Source organism: Pezoporus flaviventris, unplaced genomic scaffold (genome assembly GCF_033815535.1).
Source record: "Pezoporus flaviventris isolate CSIRO_AGI_PZ_B2104156 unplaced genomic scaffold, CSIRO_AGI_Pfla_v1 ptg000036l, whole genome shotgun sequence".
Lineage (NCBI taxonomy): Eukaryota > Metazoa > Chordata > Aves > Psittaciformes > Psittacidae > Pezoporus > Pezoporus flaviventris.
The window spans coordinates 25,714,556-25,736,747 of NW_026892584.1; the positions used below are offsets into that span (position 1 = coordinate 25,714,556).

Consider the following 22,192-nt stretch of genomic DNA (forward strand, 5'->3'; position numbering starts at 1 on the left):
GTCATTTACTCAGCTCCAGTTTATTTGGGTTATCTTCAGTTTTGTAGGCTCAAGTGAATAAAAGGACCTAAAGCTTCAGATCATCACAACTATGGTCAAGTGGGCTGACATTAGAAATGCCAGGCTTGGTGAGGTTTCCTGGCTCAAGCCATTCACATGGGTGGTGTGGCACTGAGGCAGCCAGATCTCAGAGGCTGCAAATTCTGGACCTTGAATCATAGTTTTCCGTGCTTTGGCTTGACTGTCAGTTGATTTCATGGTGCCAGCTTTTGTTGGTACTAATGCAGCAACTGCAAGTTGATAGGATAATACCTCAGAAAACGATGAGCATCTGACTTGCTTGCAGCCTGTAGGGAGTTCCTTGGTGGTTCCAGCAGGCAGCTGGTCAATGGCCTTTTTGCTGAAGTGCCAGGCTCTCGGTATGACCACTACAGCTCACAGCCCTCTGTCAAGACACAGAGAGTTTTAAAGCTAAGGGGGAGTAACTGTGAATCTGTAAGCTGCAAATCAAAGTTGGCTGAAAGGCAGAGGAGCTATATTGCACATTCTGGAGGAAACTACTGCAGAGCAGTTCGCAGGCAGGGGCTGATCTTCATTTCCTGGGAAGTGACCACAGGCCACAGTCCATTGTGGCTGTTGCACCCAGGGACCCTGGTTCTGCCAGCCTCAACTGCTCCTGTTCCATGATTTTCACATTGCTGGGACTCTCATTGCTCAGCAGCGCCAGCACCATCCCATGAGCAGCCATTCTGGTATGGAAGTCAGGGGTCACATGTGACTCCAGAGCTATGGACTAACCATAATCAAGTTAAAGTTTATTGGACCTGAAGGTCACTGGTTCAGCAGCACACATCAAGACCAGACACTGCCAACCTTGCTGCTTCAGAAGCTCTGTCGTGGTAACTACAGACACCAGGATATGGCTGATGAACAAAAGCCAAAGCACAAGCTTTTTGAATTATTCAGTCCCTCCTTGGGTTTTACGCATGTTGTTAACCACGTTTCTGGAATTGCTGCCTTGTTCTGTATCGTTAGTGAGTTGCTGTGAGCTCAGGAGTTCTCTTGTCACGAGCTGCAAGAACAGATGCACTGAGTCTGAGCAAAGCAGAAACAGAAACCAAGTACTAGTAGGGAACTGGTGCTTCCCCATGCACTGTAACAAACATGTTGAAAAGAGGAGTTACGGGGTTGCAAGAAGACCAAAGGTTCCTCCGTAACCTTCACTTGTAAAATACTGTGTATCAGGTGGTTATTTTAAGGGGAATCGGGCTGCAGGTGAGCACTGCAGCCCTGGGACTATCCCTGTGGTACTGGGGAAAACCACGAACTTGCAGAGCTGAGTGAACCAGCCCAAGCCCCGCTCCCGGGCGGACGGGCGGGAGATTCCCGCACAGCACTACGGTCACACCCACGGCGGCTCCCCCGCAAAACACCGCCGCGGCAAGAACGGTGGGAGGGCCCCAAGGGAGGCGGTGCTGCCGGGCACGGGCAGAGGCAGGGCAGGAGCAGCTGGCGCGGCCTGGCGGGGCGGGGACACCGCCGACGGCCGGAAGTGGCGCTCAGCACAGAGCTCGCCACAGAGCGGGGGGAGGGGGAGCGCACACCCCCCGCGAGCCTTTGGCATTTCCGGCCGGGGTCTCCGTCACATCCGGGCGGCTGAGATGCCGGTAAGGCGGGCGGGGAGAGGTGGGTGCTCCTCTGGGGCTCGCCGCCCTCAGCCGGGCACGGGAACGCAGCGGGCCGGGAGGCAGCTGTGAGCACCCCGCGTTTCCCGCCCCGGCAGCCTCGTCTCACGGCCGCGGACCGACCCCCGCCGTGGGGGAGGGCTGGCGCACCTGCCCGCGTGGGGGAGGGGCGCCGCCTCTGCAAGGCCTCGGCACTTCCACCCTGCCCCGCGGCGCTAGGGTCGGTCTCCCACCGACCCCTTCCGTGCTGCCCCCGTGCCCCTGGCAGAGGTGCGGGCAGCCGGGCCTGACAGCTCTGGCTGTCTACCCCGCGGATGGCTCGGGGCCCGCCATCCCGGGTGCGGGCTGGAGGAGGGCAACGGGTGAGCAGGCGGGAATATGCCCGTGCCCTGGCTTGGGAGCGCTGGCCTGGAGCACTCCGCTTTAGCTGTGTTCATTATCTTGGCCCTTCATGGCAGAAGGGGAGGCTCCTGTACGGAGCATCTTGTGCAGCACCTCTTAGTGTGAGAAGTGCTAGAGGAAGGTTTCTGGGTTCTTTTAGCTGATCCTTTATTCTCATTATTTTTTAATATAGTCAATAGATCAATTGTGATGGAAGAGGGAAAGAACTATACATGGCTCACTTTCTTCTCCCACCGCTAGTGTCCAAGTGCTTTCCCAGTAGGCAAAACCAGGTACCAGCTTGTTCTCATTTTACCTTTTAGCACAAATAGGAAACATTGTGTGGTTAGTTGTGAAGTAACTTCTACCTGTGTTCATCAAGGTATTTCACAATTGGAAATGTAGTGACAGGAAAAGCAGAGATTTTCTGGTGTCAGGTTGTTTGTATACACTTGCCTTTCATCTACAACTTGGACAATTCCACTGTTTTGCAGGCTGGGAATACAGCTCCCTTGTTTCTTGCACACTGTATGTGATTTTCGGTTGATCCCATAAGTTTCCACAATGAACAATCCATTTTTCCATTAAAAATATGTTACTGCAAATAAAATGTGGTAGATAGCCTCTGAAAATTGATTTCACAATGTTAGGATGTTATTTTGCTGACTCAGTGACAATGCAAATACAAGAATCAGGTAAATGAGTTTTCCCAGTACTTCAAAGTATATATTTTACAATGACAAGCAGCATCTTCTTTCTTCTTTTCTTTTGGTTTTTGGTTCCTATCTCTTTATTTTTCCTTTTTTCCTTTTTTTTTTTAGGTTAAATTGAATATTTGTGCAGCACAGCTTCTTGCAGAAGGACCACCACACTGTTTCACACATAGGAAAATATGAGAATAATCAGGGAGTATTGTTCTCTCTGAACTAAAATACAAAATACTCTGTGCCTTGCTGAGGACAGCTGCAGGAATTGGACACTTGAATCAATGTTATCGGATGAGTTAGAATCCAAACCTGAGGTGAGCAATGGTAAAGTGGGTTTAGTGCCCAGCAGCGTTTATGGGCAACACTTAGTTCAATGAGTATACCCAGTTTGCTGCTTACATATTAATTTTCAAAGTGTTTTCAGTGGCATCTCTAATGCTTCCATGTTTTGATTTGAATAGTGAAAGAGAGTAAAGATTATTGCATATTTCCCCTCCCTATCCCTGTTAAATTGTTAGCCAATATTCTTGCTTGTTCTCAGGTTACATTATTTTTTTCTCCCACTATTACAATGTTCATTCTGATACAAGAATAAAATAAATTACTATATTGACTATTTCTTTCCCTCAAACCAGATTGACTTGACTTGTTTTTGGGAAGTCTGGATTATTCTATAAACATCAGCCAGTTTTGTTTTTTAAACTACTCGTGCTTCTATTAAGCAGTAGCAGAAGTGGCAGGCAGCAGCACCCGGAGGGATTCTGATTGCTTGGTGTGAGGCTGCTGGACCATTCCAGGTTCAGCCTGTAGCACAGCTGAGCATGGCTTGCAGTGATGTCTGCGTATGCATGCAAGTGCATGTGCAGCTGGCCACAAACCAATTAACACATACACACTTGAAGTACCTTTAAGATGTAAATACAAACAGCATGAACAACACTAAAGTTTGTTAATGTAATATATTTATACCCTCATCACTGCAGTCATGCATACTCACATTCACAGATGTTTCTGGTCTCTGCCAGGCCTGAAGTCTTTCTTCTACCTGTGCCCACACCCAGCTCTGGCTAAAAAAAAAAAAAACAATTTCTAGATATAATCAGACTTTTTCCAGGCCATAGTTGCCTCCTCACACATCAGTCAACTAGAAGCTCATTAGCAGTGCACTCACTTGTGGGTAGAATATTTAGGAATATGCTTAATAAGTAGGTAGAAGGGACTGCAGTAATCAGACACAGCAGTGTACAGACCAGCAGCCAGCAAACATTACTGGAGTCTCCTCTCTCCCATGGTTCTTTCTCCACATACCCACCTTGATTCATTTTTTGATCCTCCCTTTAAACATTGCATATTAAGTTGTATACATCCTGCAGTCCCCATTACATCAGATAACAACTTTGGTCTTTCCTGTGAGACCCATTCAGATAACCCAAGACAGTTTTGTTTTCTTACCAAAGGTCTAGATGAACCTCTTCAAGATTTCACTTCAGCAGTAGCCTGTTGATGAGTGTCTGAGGAGTTCTGTTTTTTGTTACTGGTACCTATAATTTGCTAGATACAACAGTCTACAGTTTGTTGTATTCAACACAGTTGTATCAGTGTGTTCAGTTTATTACCTCTCCTGTTTCTTGCCTTTGTCTTTTAGGCTGAGTAATGCCTTTTAGCCAGTAATCTATATATTTCCCTGCTTAAGACTGCAGAGGAGTGTATCACTTTGTGTCCTTGCTTGTGTCAGCTTTACCTCTTCAGAAGTCTTAACAGCTTAGCACTGCAGTGAAGTACCTTTTGGGGCAGTTTGCAAGTTTAAATTGAATTATTTTTATTAAGTCTTCTGTTTCTGTCCCTTTAAGTCCATATGCAATACAGCAGGTATCTTAAACTAGAACTCTAAAGTGAATGAAGATTATATACTCATCACAGCCCAGGTGATGTGTTATTTGTTTCTTAACAGAGCAGCCAAAGCCCAGTTAACACTATTCAGGAAAATATATGGCTGTGAGTTCATACTTGCACTGAGTGGTCTCAGCATGGGCTGCAAGGAGTTCCTTTCTCTTGCTTCATAAATTCTATCAAATTTTCTCCCAGTTCTGAATGATAAGGTGGGGCATTTTGTTACTGCAGTTTGTAAGTGAATGGGTGGATTCCCACAGATTAGTTCTGATAGCCAAAGGTCAGGGTAGTTGGAATGCTTGTTCCTTGAATAGGAGCTGTAAATAGGCCTTGTCTTTTCTGGACTTGGGTGAAGTATGTTAATTAGGCATGTTTGCATAGTAGTCCTATTTACTCACAGCAGAATTGCATTGCGTTTGCAGCAAGCCCAGAACAGAGTAGGCCACTCTTCAGTAGGAGCAGGCCTGATGCATGAAAGCTACTCTGGTTTCAGAGGGCATCCTTTCCACAGATGCTGTCTTCTAAGTTGCGATCCTCAATCTTGATCAAAGCTATTTTATACTACAAATTGGGATTCATTCGCATTGTGGGTTACCAAATTACACACACCCTTTTTCTGGTTCCGATTGTGAAAGTTAACTGTTAAATTTGTACTATTTTCTATTCCTTTGATGTGGAACTGGTAGGTAACCTTTTTTTACACCTTTCCCAAATAGCAGTTCAAGTGTCTCTAAAAGTCAATGATTATTTTATATCCTCTGGTGAGCCATGGCACCATAATTCTTATAGATACTTATATCCCCTACCATGTGAGAAAGGTATTACTAAGAGCTAACTGTGTTTGTGTAACATCTAGATTAATATAAATAAAAGCACTATGGCTAGATTGCATAAGCTTCTTCGCGACTGGTTTTCCCCCTAAAGAAGCCACTTACATGCCAGTAAACCTTTAATACTTAAGTAGAGGAGAATCACCCTTTCATAGGAAGTTACAAAGTTGTTTGGAAACAGTTTGTACGGACAGATGGATCTGCTTTTGCTCTTGGACTCCCTGCCCCCAAAGCTCTGTTACCAGCATTCTTCAGGGAACTGATAAGATCTGCGTTTTTCATGCTTTAAGTCTTCAGGGTGATTTGTTACAATTGCAAACGTTTCCAGCCACTTCCACCACGCTGGGACACTGCAGGGTGCTTTCAGCTGTTGGGGGTAGTTTTAGCAGAACCTACAGCTCCAATCTATAAATTGAAAAGGGGTGGAGGGAGAAATTTTAGCCTCTCCTTTGTCTCCTCATTAGCGCCTCACAAGGAGGTTCTTGTTTGTATGGAGGAGAGCCCCCTGCCCTCCACAGCCTTCAGCTCCTCCTTTCCCCTGAACCTCTTTCTTCTCTGCTAAATGTTCTTTTGACCTCTTTATTTTGTAATGGTTTACGAGTTAAATTTGGAACAGAAACGGTATCGATTAAAAACATGGTCCCTGCTGCTCTGGGAGTAGTACAGCTCTCTCCCCAGCTGTCCAGTAGGAGGATAGATGTGAACGTTAGTGCTAGAGAACCTTCCTCCCCTGTCCCTCCCAGCCACCCCCACACTTCTAACAAAGCAGCTGCCTGGCACTTCCTGGCTTTTGAGTAATGATGAAGGGATTCTTACAGGACACAAACTTCGACCTGATCCATCCCAGATGGCCATATTTCATTTGGTTCTGTAGTCCCTCTCATTTTAAGATTAAAAAAAAAAAACAAAAAACCAAAAAAAAGCTCTCTAAGGCTTTCTAGGAGGGGTTCTCAGTTCTTTATTTTTTTTTTTTTCATAGTTTCCCTCCCCCCAGGTCAGGGACATTATTCAAGCTTCTTGGTAACACAAGCCTTCTGCACTGCTTCCAGTGATAGACCCCAGGATCATCCTGTCCAACTATCACTTGTTGACAAGCAGGAATGACAACTATTTGTTCAGTGACAAGAGCTAACAAATATTTTACATTTTTAGTACATACACTGTCTACATTACTACAGGATTTTCAGGGTTACATGGTCTTTCAGCAGGAAGAGTAAAAGCAGACCCCCAAAGAAGAAAAAAAAACAGTTTCTGCATAGCAAGATGCAGCTGAACTTGCCCATTTTGTCCCTCCAAGGCTTATAGATTCACTGTATGACTCACATGTGGCCCATGAAGCTTGAATATCTAAGTTGAGGATGTCCTTTTGCAATTGATAGCAAAATTTATTCCAGATTCCAAGGGATATCTTGGCTGTTGAGTAAAGCCACCTCACACCCCTTTATTTCTTTTGTGTTCTGTTAATAGTCTGTACATTTAGTTTCCCTAACTATTCCTGTTCAGGTGCCCCAAGATGTTCTGTCTACTTGGTTAGAAATTTCAGCACTTCAGACATGTTTACAGAAGAATTAGTCCCCTCCTTACATGGGGATTCCATAGTCACCATGCCAGGAGTACTTACAGCCCATCTGGATTCTGTTTGTAGTGTCAGTTATTATGTGGTTCTGAGATACGACAAATTGTAGCATCCAGGAGATGTCTCCCCTCCTGATCCTTCACGGAAGAGACTGCTGGACTATTCCCAGGTTCACACAGAAGTATGGCTGAACCTGAACTGCAAATATGTGTCCGTGCACACATAGACAGTACAGACATGTATGGCTGTAAACACTAACATGTGGCAGAACAGTACTTTTACAGGCACCTAAAACCACAGGTGGCATTCACATTGAACAGTAAGACCACAAGTGGCCTAATCTTGTTCCTACTTGTCACGTAACCAGGCTTGAAATTTGCTAGCCTATTGCATACATGCTGTCACTCAGCTGACATGCAGACTCACAGTCATGTATCTGTTCCATCTCTGCCAAACCTTGAGTCCTTCCAGTATCCATCTCCAGGCCCTGGGTTTTTCAGTCCAGCCTCTGGCCAGGATCTTAGTTTTCCAGATTATGGTTTCCTCCTGTTCACAAGCTAGTCCAACCTCAAGTTAATGAGATGAGCATACATGAGACTATTTAGGAACAAACAGGATTTGAGAAGACAACAGGATAGACCACAGTGATGAGGCAGAGGAGTGACATACTGACCTGCAGCCTGCTAATGTGGTCTATCCATATTATCTCCCACCCCTCCTGTTCCCCATGGTTGTTCCTTCCCTATCCACCTTGATCCCTCCCTTTCCCAGGCTTTGATCCTTTTCCTAAATATCCCTAACTTTTTCCATGTTCCCACAGCCTCCTCTTAAGACATCGTAAGTTTTACTTAGAATTTCTCCCATAAGTTTTACCTAGAATTTCTCCCATATCCCGTAATTTTGCTCTTGCCTATGAGATTGTGTTCTGGTAACCCACCATAGTGATGTTTCCATTTCTTACAAAGTTTCCTGTTGAATTTCTTCAAGGCCACTCAAGCAATTCCTGTAATTGCCCATCCATCAGTGTCCCAGTGTCTTTGTTACTCTCTCTTACCTACAGTTTGTTAGTTTTTGTATCTGCACATTTAATTTATCACTTCTCCTGTTCCTAGTCTGTCTTATGTTGAATAACCAACTATCAGATACTCTAGTTTCCTTTTGCTTTCAGTTGCAAAATCAAATTAAAAGAAACTAAAGAAAACATGAAACAGTGTTTGTAATGATTCCCCCCCCATATTCCAGTTGCTGTAGTTGTCATAAAGGTATTAAATAATTTTGAAAAGGAAGGAAGGTTTATGTAAGTACATAGCTGTCATGAATTATTTGATGTAGAGTTGGTGATTGGTTTGCTTTAGTTTATGGGAAGGGTGGGGGTTTTTGTTCCAAATTTTGCTAATGAGCATGATTCATGTCGTTTTATTTACTTCTGAGTCTTTTGCCCTATTTTAATTCTTTGTACTAGCATCTTACTACTTTACAAACAAAATGTAGAGGATCTCCTTTCTTCTGAGCGTCTGTTTCTGGCTGATGCATTTTGCTTTTCCCTAGTGACCTGCTGTTGCTCTCTGGAAGTGAAGGAAAGGCTTTTATCTAGGATTTTCTGTATAAATCCAAAAGAGTCCATAAAACAAGTGTTTCATGGTGGAGTAGGCAGCAGTAGGGATCATGAATTTCATTTTAAATGAAAAACAATGCAGTAATTTAGAACCATCTTGCTGCTCACATATCTTAGTTCCAACTTCTTTCTTCTGGTTGACTCACTTTGTTATTTCTTACTGCCCTGGATTCAGCTACAGCTGAACCCAGGACACTTACTCTGTTCTCTTATTACACCTCTTTCTCCAATTTTTTAATCTTAAATTAGACTGCATGGCCTTGGGGGAGGGACTTGCTGCCTGTGGATTTATTTTCCAACATAAAAATGGTTCCCTCTTCTGACTGGGATCTCAGGACACAGTATACATAAGAGGAAAAACACTAACCTTCCAACCTGCAAGTTGACTTGTGGCATATTGCCATCTGAATGACTTAAAGATACGATTTTTACCTTCATAATAATCAGACAGGCTGCTTCTAAAGGAGGGTGAGATGGGAGCCAAGAATGATCCAAGCCAAGACAGTGTCCTCATTGAGCAGGTCAGGCAGAGACCAATGCTGGATACAGGATCTATCCACTGTCCTGGATGAGGCAAAGTGATGAACCAGATCCAGGGTCTATCCAGAGAGCCCATTCAGAACTAGCCAGAGATAGGACTGAAGACACTGATGCAATGAGAGTCCCAGATCCATCCAAGAGACAAGTCTTCAGATAGATAAACCTACAGCTCAGGAAGGGACTAGAGAATGTAGTTTGAGTTTAAATTGAGCCCCTGAGCAGGTGAAATCACTCTGGGCAGTTAAGGCTTCAGGGCTTTCACAGCAGTTAACTCTTTGAGGTAAAACAATTTGAGGAAGCATCAGTATTTCCAGTGTTTTCATGAGAGGAAATAAGTGTAGAGAAATTAAAGCCCAAACTATTAAGTTTTCCTTGCACTTTCTTTGATTTAATGAACTTTGTCCTCATGTGGAAGAGACTCAAAAGGCTGGTGTCTGCTAAAGAAATAATTTGGAACTGAGTGCCAGTAGTTCCGCAAATTAAATACTAAGACAATCACAACATAAAAAATAAGAATAAAAGTGACTGTTGGGTTTTAATCACAAATGTACCATGGGCATATCATGCTTTTTTACTGTGTTTCTTTTGACACTGATGAACCATCTCAGTGCAAGGACAACTCTGTCTGAGCTTTGTGTGAATGCATGCTAAAATGGTCGCAGTGAAGGCAGTAGCTTTTGAATAATTATATTGCAGTTTCCTTCTAAATGCCAAAGATAAAGGAAGTCTGTTGCATTGTTTTTTGATAGAGAGCAGCAGAGTGCAGTATCTTTAAGTCAAGGAGTTTCCTAGAGATAAGGAATAGTGACTTGAGGATTAAGTTTTTGGTGTGTTGTTATTTTCCATATTTTTTTCATCTGCGGGTTTTTGGTGTTTTTTTTTTTTTCCAAAATATTTTGGGAATACGAGTACAGGGGTAAGTCTGTCTAACAGAGCTTAAAGCAAAATAAATAGATTCTGTGTATGGGTTTTGAGGGGTGTTTCTCTGAAATGTGGAATATTTGTATGGGTCTGTTACAACTGACCCCTTTCAGTCTCTCTGGTTTCTTGAAGGTTAATTCCATTCAAAGGTTTGTTAATAAACCTTGTGGAGTCCATAATGAATGAGTTCAGTCCATTTCAAGGGTTAGGCTATGTTATCTCATAACGCCATGCAGCACTTCCTTTATTCAATCGGAGTATTTTGTAGGGACTGCTGTGGCACTGCAAGTGGAAACCAGAGGCTTGTTTCTGTGTCTGTGCCATGAAGGTAAAGAGTCCAGAATTATATCCAGTAGTCTGACAAAAGCTTGAGATGCTGTCAAGGGGGCAGAATGAATAAACAAGCACATGCTTTGCTGCTCTGAACTTGATTAAATATGGGAAGACTTTCAGGGGTGAGGAAAGGCACTTCCCTGACTTGCAGTTCCTTTTCAAATGTCAGGTTCCTTTTTTTGTATCTCAAGATTTTAAGGAGTTAGCGAGAAGTAATTTTTGTCTTGCCAGAGCTGACGTTAAGGATAGCAAATCTGCTGGACTGAATGACCTGGGCATCTTTCACCCTCCTGGGCCAGTCAAGATGAGAGCTACTCCCTGTTTCTGGTCTTAGATCCAGCCATTAGTGAGGTTTAGTACAATTTTCAAATACATACATGTGCACTGTACAGATGTGACAGGCACCAAACAGGTTAAAAAAGGTAGAACACTCAGAGCTTTCCCCACATAAACACAGGCAGCACAAAGTGCCTGATTCTGTTCCCTAGGGTTTCTGCCTAGAGAAAACCTTAATGGGTTTCTCCAGGATATGTCCCACACTTGCCAACTAGTCTGGCTTGGAGTTCATTAGTATATCACACACACACACACACACACACACACACACACGATCACACAGGAAATGGTTAGGAATGCAGTTTAATAAGAAGGCAGGATGGACTGCAGTGGTTAGGCTGTGCCAGACTGAACTGACCAACTTCCTGCTTATATGTAATGGACTGCTTTTATCCTCCCCTCTCCATTTTCCTGTGTTTGTTCTGCCCTGATCCACCTTGATCCCTTCCTTTTCCTGCCATTGGCATTTCCTCTAAACAATGCATATTAAGTCATGTACAATCCTGCAAATCTCTGGTTCAGTCCCAAAGTTCTCCCCAGGGAATGCGTCCCAGTATGAGTCCCATAACCCTTCATGCAATAGTGTCCCTTAGTTTGCATAGTGTTCTGGAGATGTTTTCTTCTGTTGAATCTGCTTAGTGGGTGGGTTTCACACTAAGGACAATGGCTTTGTCTTTGATGGCTTTAGGAGTAATTGATTTGGATGGATAAGGTTGTCTGTGTTCTCTCCCCTCTCTCCTAGCCTTGTTCTTCTGATCATTATCTGCCTGTTTTGAATACTCATTAGCTACACTCTTTGCAACCAGTCTTTTGGTTGCTTTTTTTTTTTTGTTTAAAAACTGTCAACTTTCTTTCAGCTAAGTATTTAAAGACAGTGATTTTAAAATGCACCCATACCAAAGGTTGAGTATAAAAACCATGTAATTGGAAGGCTAGAGCATAGTAAAGTATTAAGTGGTAAAAGATGAGGTAAAAATTAATATATGCCTTAAAACATGGCATGTATTGATAATATTTGTGTAGAAGATTAGTTAAAAAGGAATATAACCTTAGGAGCCTTTAGAGTAGTCTGCAGTGATCCAGAGCTGTTTATTGTATGTTAAAGAAATGAGAATTTTATGGGTGCTTCAGAGGTGACAAATACAAACAATTCCTTTTTTGTCATTGATATAATTGAAAAGCTTCCATTTACTTTGATGTGTATTCATGGGATTGTATTCAGTGTCTCCTACAAGGCAGTAGGGGGTAATGGAGACTGGGTTTAATATCTTTTTAAATGATTTGTGCTGCTCTTGACCTAACCTTCAGTATGGATTTTTTTTCAGCTTCTGGTTCAGTTTGTTCAGAATACTTCTATTCCACTTGGGCAAGGGCTGGTGGAATCGGAACCAAAAGACATCACCTGTCTTTCTCTCCTTCCTGTTACTGAGACCTCAGAATGCAACAGACTCATGTTGCCAGGTAAAATCTATGTGACAGATCTTTGTGAGCATGCCTTTCATACAGCTGTCTTTACTGTGCCTTTGTGGCCCACTGCCTCTTGCTGATAAGGCATCCAGGGATGGAGGAACAAGTTCAGAAGGGTGACTGAAACTTTCAGGTTTTTGTCTTTTAGTCATAGTGTATTTATACTTTAATTTACTGTGGTTTCACTTTTTTCACTAGATGATGAAAGAGATCTCACTTCTCCAAGTCACACTAATTCTTCCAAAGATGTTTCTTCATCTGCTGTCTTGAGAAGTCTCCAGGTAAATGTGGGCCCTGATGGAGAAGAAACGAGGGCACAGAATGTACAGAAACCACCTGAACTTCTGTCAACTTCAGAGACTTCCACTTTATTGCAAGACCTCCAGCCTAGTGACAGCACTTCATTTATTCTTCTCAACCTAACAAGAGCAGGTAATTCTCCTTCTGTTTGTCATCTGGCTGGATATGTCTCAGACAGCAGAATGCAGGAGATACAAGTACAACTCTGTCCCTGCTGCTTATGAAGGGGAAAGATAATGAAATTTGCTGGGCATTATTGAATATTTCAGGAGCATTTAATCATCAACAGCTTTCTACAATATAGAGGTCAGTGAAGACTTTTTCGGTGCAGCTATTCCAACCATGCCATGAACACTAACCTTTGGGAAGCAAAAGAAATTTCTGTCTATTACATTATCTTTCTGTTTCATGAAGCTGTCTTCTTTTCTAGGGCTGGGGTCTCCAGCAGAGCACTTGGTGTTTGTTCAAGATGAAGCAGAAGATTCTGGGAATGACTTTCTTTCTCATGATAGTACAGACAGCAATACCCCATGGTTCCTACGAGTGCAGGAATTGGCCCATGACAGTTTAATTGCTGCCACTCGGGCACAGCTCGCTAAGAATGCCAAAGCAAGCAATAATGGTAGGAAATCCCCTGATTTTCTGTCTCACAAGTTGAGTGTTCCATACAAGACCAAGTTTCAGCTTATTTCTTCCTCTCTTTCACTCTGTCTTGCTTTTAATGTGTTCTGACATCTTCAGACCATCAGTGACAAACTCGTATAGAACAACCATGTATTTTTCTTTTCTGCAATATAAATAGGCTGCTTAGTTTTTCTCAGGGAATGAACTTCAGTGGAGCCAGCAGTTCCATTGTAGTCTGCCTGTTCTCCAGTGCATCTAAAGAGTATCTTCTTTCTGACTGCAGCTGCTTGTATTTCAGCTTCAATTTTCACTTTCAAGTGTCTATTTTTAGTGCATACTGCAATTTATACTTGCTTCTTAGCTCCACTGGGTGTGGAGATCAGTTTTCTGGAGAACTGTATTTAGTCATATGCTTTGTGACTTAATTCTTTCAATAAATAATTGCAAACAAATGCACCTTTTTTTTTTTTTAGCTAAGGTGTTTTTAAAAAGCTATTCTGGCTACTACTTATAATTGGTTGGTAGATACTGATACAGAGACCGTTTTTACAATTTTTGATGCATTGGCTCTCTATTCTTCTTGCAGTAAGCCTCATCTGGTAGCAGCTGATCTGATACAGATAGCTTGTTGGGAACAGTTTATGGGCATCATAAGGTTTGGAAACCTGTGTCTGATCCCTGTTACGGGCTAGGCAGCAGTATGTAGGATGTGGTAAACAATTAGTAGCGAAGTACGTACCTGCTTTGCAGTCCTGTATCGTGTATGATGCTGGTTTTATCTATTAAAATTGCAACAGTATAGTAATCTGTCTCTATTTTCAGATTTTGATGGTCTTTTTCTTCCAGGTGAAAATATTCATCTTTGCTCAGGAGATGGGCAGCCAAAAGACTCTAGCCCCATTCCTCATTTATCTCGCGTGGAAAGGAAGCTGAAGTGCACAGTTGAGGGCTGCGATCGGACATTTGTGTGGCCAGCTCACTTCAAGTATCATCTGAAAACACACCGGTGAGCAGAGTAAAGCTGTATGTTGTCATGACATTGAAAAACTGTGCTCTGTATTTGGGATAGCCTTAATTTTCAACATTGACAAGCTCTGAAAACCTGGTATTACCCTTACAAATACTGGGCCTGTTTTTTGCTTTAGGTCGTTCGTGTTAAACCACTTTAATTAGATTTAGATTTTTGCAGGTCTTTGGTAGTGTTTGGTTTAGAATATTTGTATTTTAACAGGTGCTCAATAAAGAGCATCACTGTCATTTCTGTGGTATAGTGAATGTTAGAACTTGTAGGATGCTGTCATATTTTTATATATCCTTGAGCAAAGTTGCTTGCTCTAACAAATGACCCTAATCTTTTTTAGCTAAGAAATTGGCAGTCTCGCAGTTAAGTAGTGGACAAGAAGCTTAAAAACTGGGAAGGATTCCAATAGACATGATCTCATCATCTTGCCCTAAGACAGGGCCAGCAGTAATTGCATATGTTATTTGTACACATACAGTAATTTTTGATCCTCAGTGACTGAAATTCCACAATGTTCCTATATAATTTGTTACACCACTTTACTAAGTCATTCTGGGTTGGGAATAGGTAAGGTAATGCAATGAAAAGATACCTGAACAGATTCTTCCAGTGAACCACCCATACTGTAGTTCTTTAGGACTAATTCAACCCAAACTGTTGTATGACTCTATGATTCTAATTTAGTCACTCACTTTGATTGAGTCTTTCTGGTTTATGATATAATTAGTTTTATTTTAAATGTTTCTTCTTTTTATTTAATTAAAAATAAATAAATATTTATTTCACTTTAATTAAAAGAAGTCAAGTGTTCATGAAAAATACATTGCAGTCACTGGTAATGAAACAGCCATTTTGTTGCTTTCCAGGAACGACCGCTCCTTCACCTGCCCAGCAGAAGGCTGTGGAAAAAGTTTCTACGTCTTGCAGAGGCTGAAGGTGCACATGAGGACTCACAATGGTGAAAAACCCTTTGTATGCACAGAGCTGGGCTGTGGGAAACAGTTCACAACAGCTGGAAATCTGAAGAACCACCTACGAATTCACACTGGTGTGTTTTATACCTCACCTGTTTGTGGTCCGCAGAGGTGGGGTCTTTACTGAGGAATAAAACCCACTTCCTCCTCCATGCTCATTCTCTTTTGAGAATATTATTTATCTCTGCTCTTTATTAGTGTCCCTTTTCTATCAATTCACACCAGTCTATAGGTCAAATGAATCAAATGCTTACTGCTTTTACTATCCTGTATAGTTTCACACAGGTTTCATCCTTCAAATAGTATGTGATGATATTACACTCTGCTCAGACCATTCTCTGAAGATTCCTTTCTCCCTCAAGTTCTTTGATCAAGGGAGGGGTGTGTATTGTTCTGGGGAGAAGCTAGGCTGTTCCCAAGGGAATAGTTCATAAGCATAACTGCTGTAATTGTTTTCTATAAAGAAGCTATTTTAAATTCCTGAAAGGCACAGTAGCTTAGATACTTCTCCAGTGTTGTGTCCTGGTGGACACAGTCGTATCTGTACTGATATCTGGCTGAATCTGACTAGGTTATGTTACCTGTGCTGCTTGTAGAATGACCACATTTGGGAGACTTAGGGAAATGAGCAATACAGTGGAATGAGTAGCAAAAGTATAGTAGAAAAGTGTAGTAGGAAAAGGCAGTATCTAGAAAACAGCATTTTGGCATTCAGACTGCTCTGTGCTAGTGCTAATATGAGATGTTACCATATGCTGGAGCCTTTGTACTCTCAACTCATGCTTAGCATTTTATGTTAAATAAAACAAACCTCTCTGTTTCACAGTGCTGTATTTTATACACAGTTTGCTTATGCTGTCTCCTCTGGAGAATTTGATCCTTCCTTGTCAATATTTTTAGAATTTGGTGTACCAGCTGAAGTCTTCACAACTGCATAAAGTGCTGTAGGTGTTTTTATCCTAGAAAGTTGTTTGAGAGGCATGAAAGTTACTGCTGGAATGATCACCAGTTTAATAGTTAGCAAAGTTGATAATGAATATTCTGGTGGTTTTGTTTGCTTGGGGTTTCTTAAGCCTTTAGGTTATCACAGCACTTAAACAAATGGCCCACTTCAAGCCTCTCACAATATTGTTAGAGATTCCCTGATGGCCAGGAAGGTAGCACTGCATTACAGTTGGTTAACATCTCAAAATAACCTTGACAACTGTAAGAGCACAAGGCCTGTCTAGTAAAATGAAATTGCAGCTCATGTGGGCTGCCAGCAGCTGTTTATGCCTTCTGCTTTACTTAAACACTGCCGTATGGTGTGTAGTTTGTAGATACACAGGGAAGAAGGTTGCTATTTTAAAGAATTTGCAGTCTAGCTCGAACACATGGTTTGGGGGCAGATGTTGGGATGTAGTTAAAAATTATATATACCAATAATAAAATTTTGAATGTGTAGTAACAGCAGCCATAGTTTTTACAGTTTTCTTTTGCACTTTAAGCTCCCAGCCAAGGTGCAGATGAAGTGAACAGGCCCAACTGACACATGCAAATCCTCAATGATAGAGTGAGTATTCTGCACCCAACAGTCGTAACTTCTAGAGGAGTAAATAATAACATTCTGAACTGCAAATCAGTCATGTGCAGTTAAGAGTTTGACCAGACCAAAGGTGTTATAAAACTGCAGGTATAAATAAATCTAGGGTTTCTTACGGATGGAACTGTGTGCTGCTCTTTTTGTCAATGGTAGTTGTTCTTCCTTCTTTCCAAGTTTTAAATATTCTTAGCAAGCCAGAAAGTACACTCAGTGTTTGAGAATCTGCTACGTATTTCAGCCTTGTAACACCAATCAGAACATGCTGTGTTGATCCTTTTTGTTCAGATCTGTTGGGTGCTACAGTAGATAAGCTGAGAAATGAACTGTAGGGAGAGAACTTATAAAGGCAAAATCACAGTAGAAACATCTTTAAAAACAAGTTTGCTCTGAAAGAACTATGTATGTGTTAGACAATAAAATAGCTAAAATGGCTTGCTTAATCTCTGGTGGATTTCCTATTACTGTGATACAGTTGTCTAGTTAGACTTGAAATCATAGTGTTAAACATGGTATATATTAAGTTTTTTAGTGGGATGTTGCAGGCAAAAGTTACCTTTAGTTTTATTTAAGGGTGTTTAGAACAGATTAATCATATTGTATTGCATTAGTGTAGTCACCTCCCAGTTTATCATCATTTAGACAAATACAAAAGTAGCTGTGGGGATATATAGAAATAACAAATTTCAACGTATGAGAACAAATTGTGCCTTGAATTACTGTTCTTCCACACATAAATATGACTGACACATCTCTCACAGGATTTTGGCAAGTTCAGTCTGATCTGAAGTAAAATATAGAGTTTCACATGAAGGGAAATATAGTTAATGGAATTTTTGGCATGGAGATGCAGAAAGGGAACAGGATCCTGGGAGAGTGTGAAGCAGAGAACTGCTTGTTAAGAACTTCATATGGAAGATATATAATACTCCTGGTACTTTTATATTAATCTTCTGGTATTTATATATTTATTGGAAGACCTGTTTAGGAGCAGTGGACCCTACCTTCACTTTCAGTAAATGATGATCTGAGAATATTTCCAAAAGAATGTCAGTGTTTCTTCTTGAAAGCTGACAAAGAGAATGCTTTAAAAGCTTTAGGAAGCATATGCATAAGTTCCATTGAACTTTGTTGCATGTAAGGCCAAAAGGGGGAATGGGGTAGAGATCTCCAGGCTATTCTGTTGTGATCCCAAAATCTAAGAACATACTTTTCCCTTGTAGGGGAAAAACCCTTTCTGTGTGAGGCACAGGGATGTGGTCGCTCCTTTGCCGAATACTCCAGCCTTCGGAAACATTTGGTTGTCCACTCAGGTAAGAGTCTTCATCTGACATTTTGTGACCTATCTGAGAAAAGTTCTTTATTGTACAACTTTGATTTGATTTCCTTAAGAAAAATCCTCTGGTTTCTGCTGTACTTCTGGTCATAGTGTTTCATGACTTGCTTTGTGGTGGCTATAGCCTGTATACTTTAATCTTTCCCATTCTTTCTGTTCCTAAATTTCATGTTTCTAAATACAAATATTTTTTTATTGTTTCTAAAATGTTATGAAGTTGGGTATCTGTTTCATAGCTGTCATTTTCTTATTTAAAAGACAGAATCTAGCACCTCTTTATATTAATCAAAGCCATTCAAATCTGAAATCTCTCATGAGTGGGTTTCTGCCATAGGTAGGGGTTTTCCATTGTTTTTTAGTACTACGTACTTGTAATTGAACAAAGCATTAGATGGAAATGTATTTCAGAAATGCTTCAAAGCTTCTGCCTTTTGTTTTGATTGATCTATCTTAAATATCATCAGCACATGATGAATACAGCATGTTTGGGGAAAGGGAGGTTTTACTGGGGTGGCAACTTTTGGGAGTGCCCAAGTTCTCCATGCTTTTTCTTTCCTGTCTCCTTGGCTTCCATGCTATTGAGATCACACATACAGACATCATACTTGTATTGTGAAAATGACAGACTGGTCTGTAAAATGGAAGTCCTTTCACAGTGACAAGTCATCATCCAGTCTCTGCTCAGTAATGTAACTACAATTTATTGTGTGATGGCAGGATAGAGATTCCTTGCCACTGCTTCCTTTCTCTTGGCCATTTTATTCTAGGTATGGGACATCAAATATTTCCATGTCACTGAATAAGAGATTCCAAATAACTTCTTCCCTCTCACAAATAAGACTTGAAGACTGTCTTCAGACTTGGTTTTTCCAACAGCTGGGCAATACTGATATCTAAAAGTCTTCTCTTCTGGAAGCTTATTGCTCTCCAGGAAAGAGGAATTTTTTATTTTTTTTTTCCAAAGCAGAATTATTGGCTTCTTGGTTGCTAAGGTCTTTATGGCAATTTTGGTAATTCTTGGCCTATTTTTTCCCCCTTCCCCTCCAAGGAGTGAAGCCCCATCAGTGCCAAATTTGTGGGAAGACGTTTTCCCAGAGTGGTAGCAGAAACGTGCATATGAGGAAACACCACTCCCGAATTGGAACAGCTGGCAGCAGGGAGCGAGAACAGCCAGGTAAGGAAGGGAGAAGACTCTCTGTGTGGGAAAGTGCAGGAAAGAATTAGTGGATGCTCCAAGAGAAGGGAAGGTGTTTGTCCTGAAAATAAGAGACCACAAGCCAATAAGGAGTAAATGACTGTCTTGGAGATGAGGATAGATTTGCTCACCTCCCCTTTCCTAGGATAAAAGACAATGGTATATTTCGGTACTGTGGTTAAGGGGCAGATAGGTTTTTATTGTTTTCAAAATTGACAGGAATCTAGTATGGAATTTGTGTCCGTTGTTACAACATTCTTGTTTAAGCAGTGTGTTTTTCTATGCAACGTGAATTATTTAAAGAGAAAGACAAGCCTGCATGAGATTCCACCATAGTAAGGCTCAAAATAAATACAGGAGTTACCATCCATTGGAGTGCCAGATGCCCAAAGAGTAGGAACAGATAAATGTCTAGGGAAGAAGTCTGTGTGACTTGAAGGGGAGCAGGGATTGCATCTTATACTGCAGTATCATTATGTGATGAAAATTTTGGTTTATTTTGGTTTTTTTTCACAACAGAGTCACTGATGGGCAGCAGTTTGCTGGAAGAATCTACAGTGCATAGTAAGAGTCTCATCTCCATGAACTCTCAGCCCAGCCTTGGTGTTGAGTCTCTGCATCTGCCAGATACAGAGTCTATTATTGGAGTAGAGGAGGGTGAGACCAGCTGCTCTTTTTTCCGCCCTCTTATATGTAGTGACTGAAGTGGTGGGATCGATCATATAATTCCTCCTAGAGGCTCACCGTGTTGCAGTGGAGGAGTGAACATTGCTTTAACTGTGCACAGTGGGTGGGTAGATGGAGAATGAATTATAAAACTGGAGTTGGAGAAGACCTACTGGACCAAGTTTCTCTCTTGCAGAGCTTAAAAGGTGAAGTCTGCTGCTTAGGTGTCATTTAGTCCATGTCATGGAACACCATTTCAAAACTGCTTATGCAGTCCATTCTGCTAAAGCCTAAAGTGTTTGTTTTGCTGGAGCACCTGGGTGCCTCAGTTAAGGACCAGGACCTCGTTGTGCTAGGCACTGTACAAACATTCAGTATCTTCAGCAACAGGCCTGCCTTCCATCCTTTACCTTCAAAGACTATATTCTAATACATCTCACTGTCCGAAGCTGACTTACTATCTGAAATAAATGTACTACTTGGTATCATTTAATTACATTTGCTGTGTTCTTTTCCTACTTTCCCCAGTCACTTTTTCTTCCAAAAATTTTTTGGTATATCAAGCTCTTTAAATGAGTCTACCATGTAGATGTTTTGAGGTTTTGTTAACTTAAAGACTTTCTGTAGAATTGGCATTATTAAGAATGCAGAGTTTTGCTAAGATACTACATGTCCATAACAGCTCCTGTGCGAAGTGAATGTTTTATGTTGCTCCCTAGCTGAATATAAAGGTAGTGCTGCTTTTGGTAAAGGTAGTGTGGTTTGGAGGTTCTTGCAGAAGCTGCAGCAGGTACCTGTGAATTGCAATACAGTATGGTTTGGCTACCATCTCATCAGCTGATGGGAGATGCTCCAGTGAGAAGCCTCCTTTACTACAGTATTAGGTTAGCTGAACAGGCAGTAATTCGTTTAACTAAAAATTACAAAATAATTTCATAAAATGCAAAAATTCAGAGCAAAAATTGAAATTCTTTATTCTCATACCTTTTTTTTGAGATATACTAAGATTATAAATCTCTCATAGGATTACATAAATATAATCCTACTTTAAGAACAACACTTAGTTTAGCAAGAAAGGTGCTAGTGAGTTTCAGTTACTTAATTTGATGCTTTTACTATTTTTACTTTTACTATCACTATTTCAGCAGTTTCTGTTTAGGGACCAGTACTTGGATTTATCTGTTGGATATCTTTATCTTGGATTTATCAGACTTGGATTTATCTGTTACTGTACTCATGCTTGTCACCTTAATATTTGTTAAAAGGATACAGCATAATATCATATATTAGTTTAAAGTCAAGCCTTTGTTCTTCCTTTCTTAAGGTTTTCCTTTGCACTTCATGTACTTGGAAGTTTCATTTTCCAGCATCATCAAGTATTATGGAAATTAGCCACCAATTTTTGAATACCCCTTAAAATATATGTACTTAAATTTCACTCCCACTGCTTCAGATATACCCATACAAGCTCACTGGGCTTTAGACCATGGAGACTTGGGACATGCAAGAAATCTTTCCTTCCTGTTTCAATGTGACAAGGCATGGTGACAATGATTACATCACTGTGCTTTTCCAGGGGATACAGGAGAAAGAACAGCCTGTTCCCTGCACCATCAAACCTATACAGAAACCAGTGCACTGGTAACAGCCTTCCTTGAACCCTCCCAGGTGCTTAAGCCTCTTCTCAGCATGAAGACAGTAAAGAGCACTGTTGCAGTCCAGCAAATCTTCCAACAGTGGAAGTATAACATAGCAGCCTGTAACCTCAGGGCCTTAAATTCTTGGACCTAGTACCTTGTTAAGATTAAAAATGGCATCATCTCCATTTTCTGTTTTTATCTAATGTGGTAACTCTTACAGGTACTGTATTTCAGATTTGATGATGGGGTTCTGTTGCTATAGTGTAAGGAGAAATGGATTGAGATGAAGAAGATGCAGAGGGACACAGTTTCTATTTAAAAAGTGAGGAAAAGGTGACTGATAAAGAAATAGGACAATGCAGAAACATAATGACCATTTAGAAATCTTTTAATCTCATGCTTTGATACCATAATTCTAAGAAAACATTCCAGGTGGCAAGGGTTTGTATTCTTGGGATTATTATTACTGTCAGGTAAAGGAAGCCAAGTAAATTGTGAACAATACCATTCAAGATGTGCCAGTCATTTGCAGTGTGCTGACAGGTAATACCTAATCTTTCTTCAAGCAAACTACAT

At 41.2% G+C, this 22,192-nt stretch overlaps 1 protein-coding gene across 5 annotated transcripts in view; it reads left to right on the top strand.

The window, feature by feature from the left end:
* ZNF410 (zinc finger protein 410) overlaps positions 1 to 20,469 on the top strand; it is a 23,022-nt gene extending 2,553 nt beyond the window's left edge. For 2 of the 5 annotated variants that reach the window (XM_061463560.1, XM_061463559.1), the window contains exons 3-11: positions 2,888 to 3,087; positions 12,140 to 12,275; positions 12,480 to 12,713; positions 13,012 to 13,203; positions 14,028 to 14,211; positions 15,093 to 15,274; positions 18,003 to 18,092; positions 19,164 to 19,289; positions 19,830 to 20,469. In XM_061463560.1, coding sequence (XP_061319544.1) covers positions 3,055 to 3,087; positions 12,140 to 12,275; positions 12,480 to 12,713; positions 13,012 to 13,203; positions 14,028 to 14,211; positions 15,093 to 15,274; positions 18,003 to 18,092; positions 19,164 to 19,289; positions 19,830 to 20,014 — 1,362 coding nt within the window. In that variant the 5' untranslated portion in view covers positions 2,888 to 3,054 and the 3' untranslated portion in view covers positions 20,015 to 20,469. Of the gene's footprint in view, positions 1 to 1,511; positions 1,668 to 2,055; positions 2,360 to 2,887; positions 3,088 to 12,139; positions 12,276 to 12,479; positions 12,714 to 13,011; positions 13,204 to 14,027; positions 14,212 to 15,092; positions 15,275 to 18,002; positions 18,093 to 19,163; positions 19,290 to 19,829 lie in introns of those variants that run through there. The other 3 variants (XM_061463558.1, XM_061463562.1, XM_061463561.1) reach the window with 3 other exon arrangements.
* Positions 20,470 to 22,192: the final 1,723 nt, after the last annotated feature.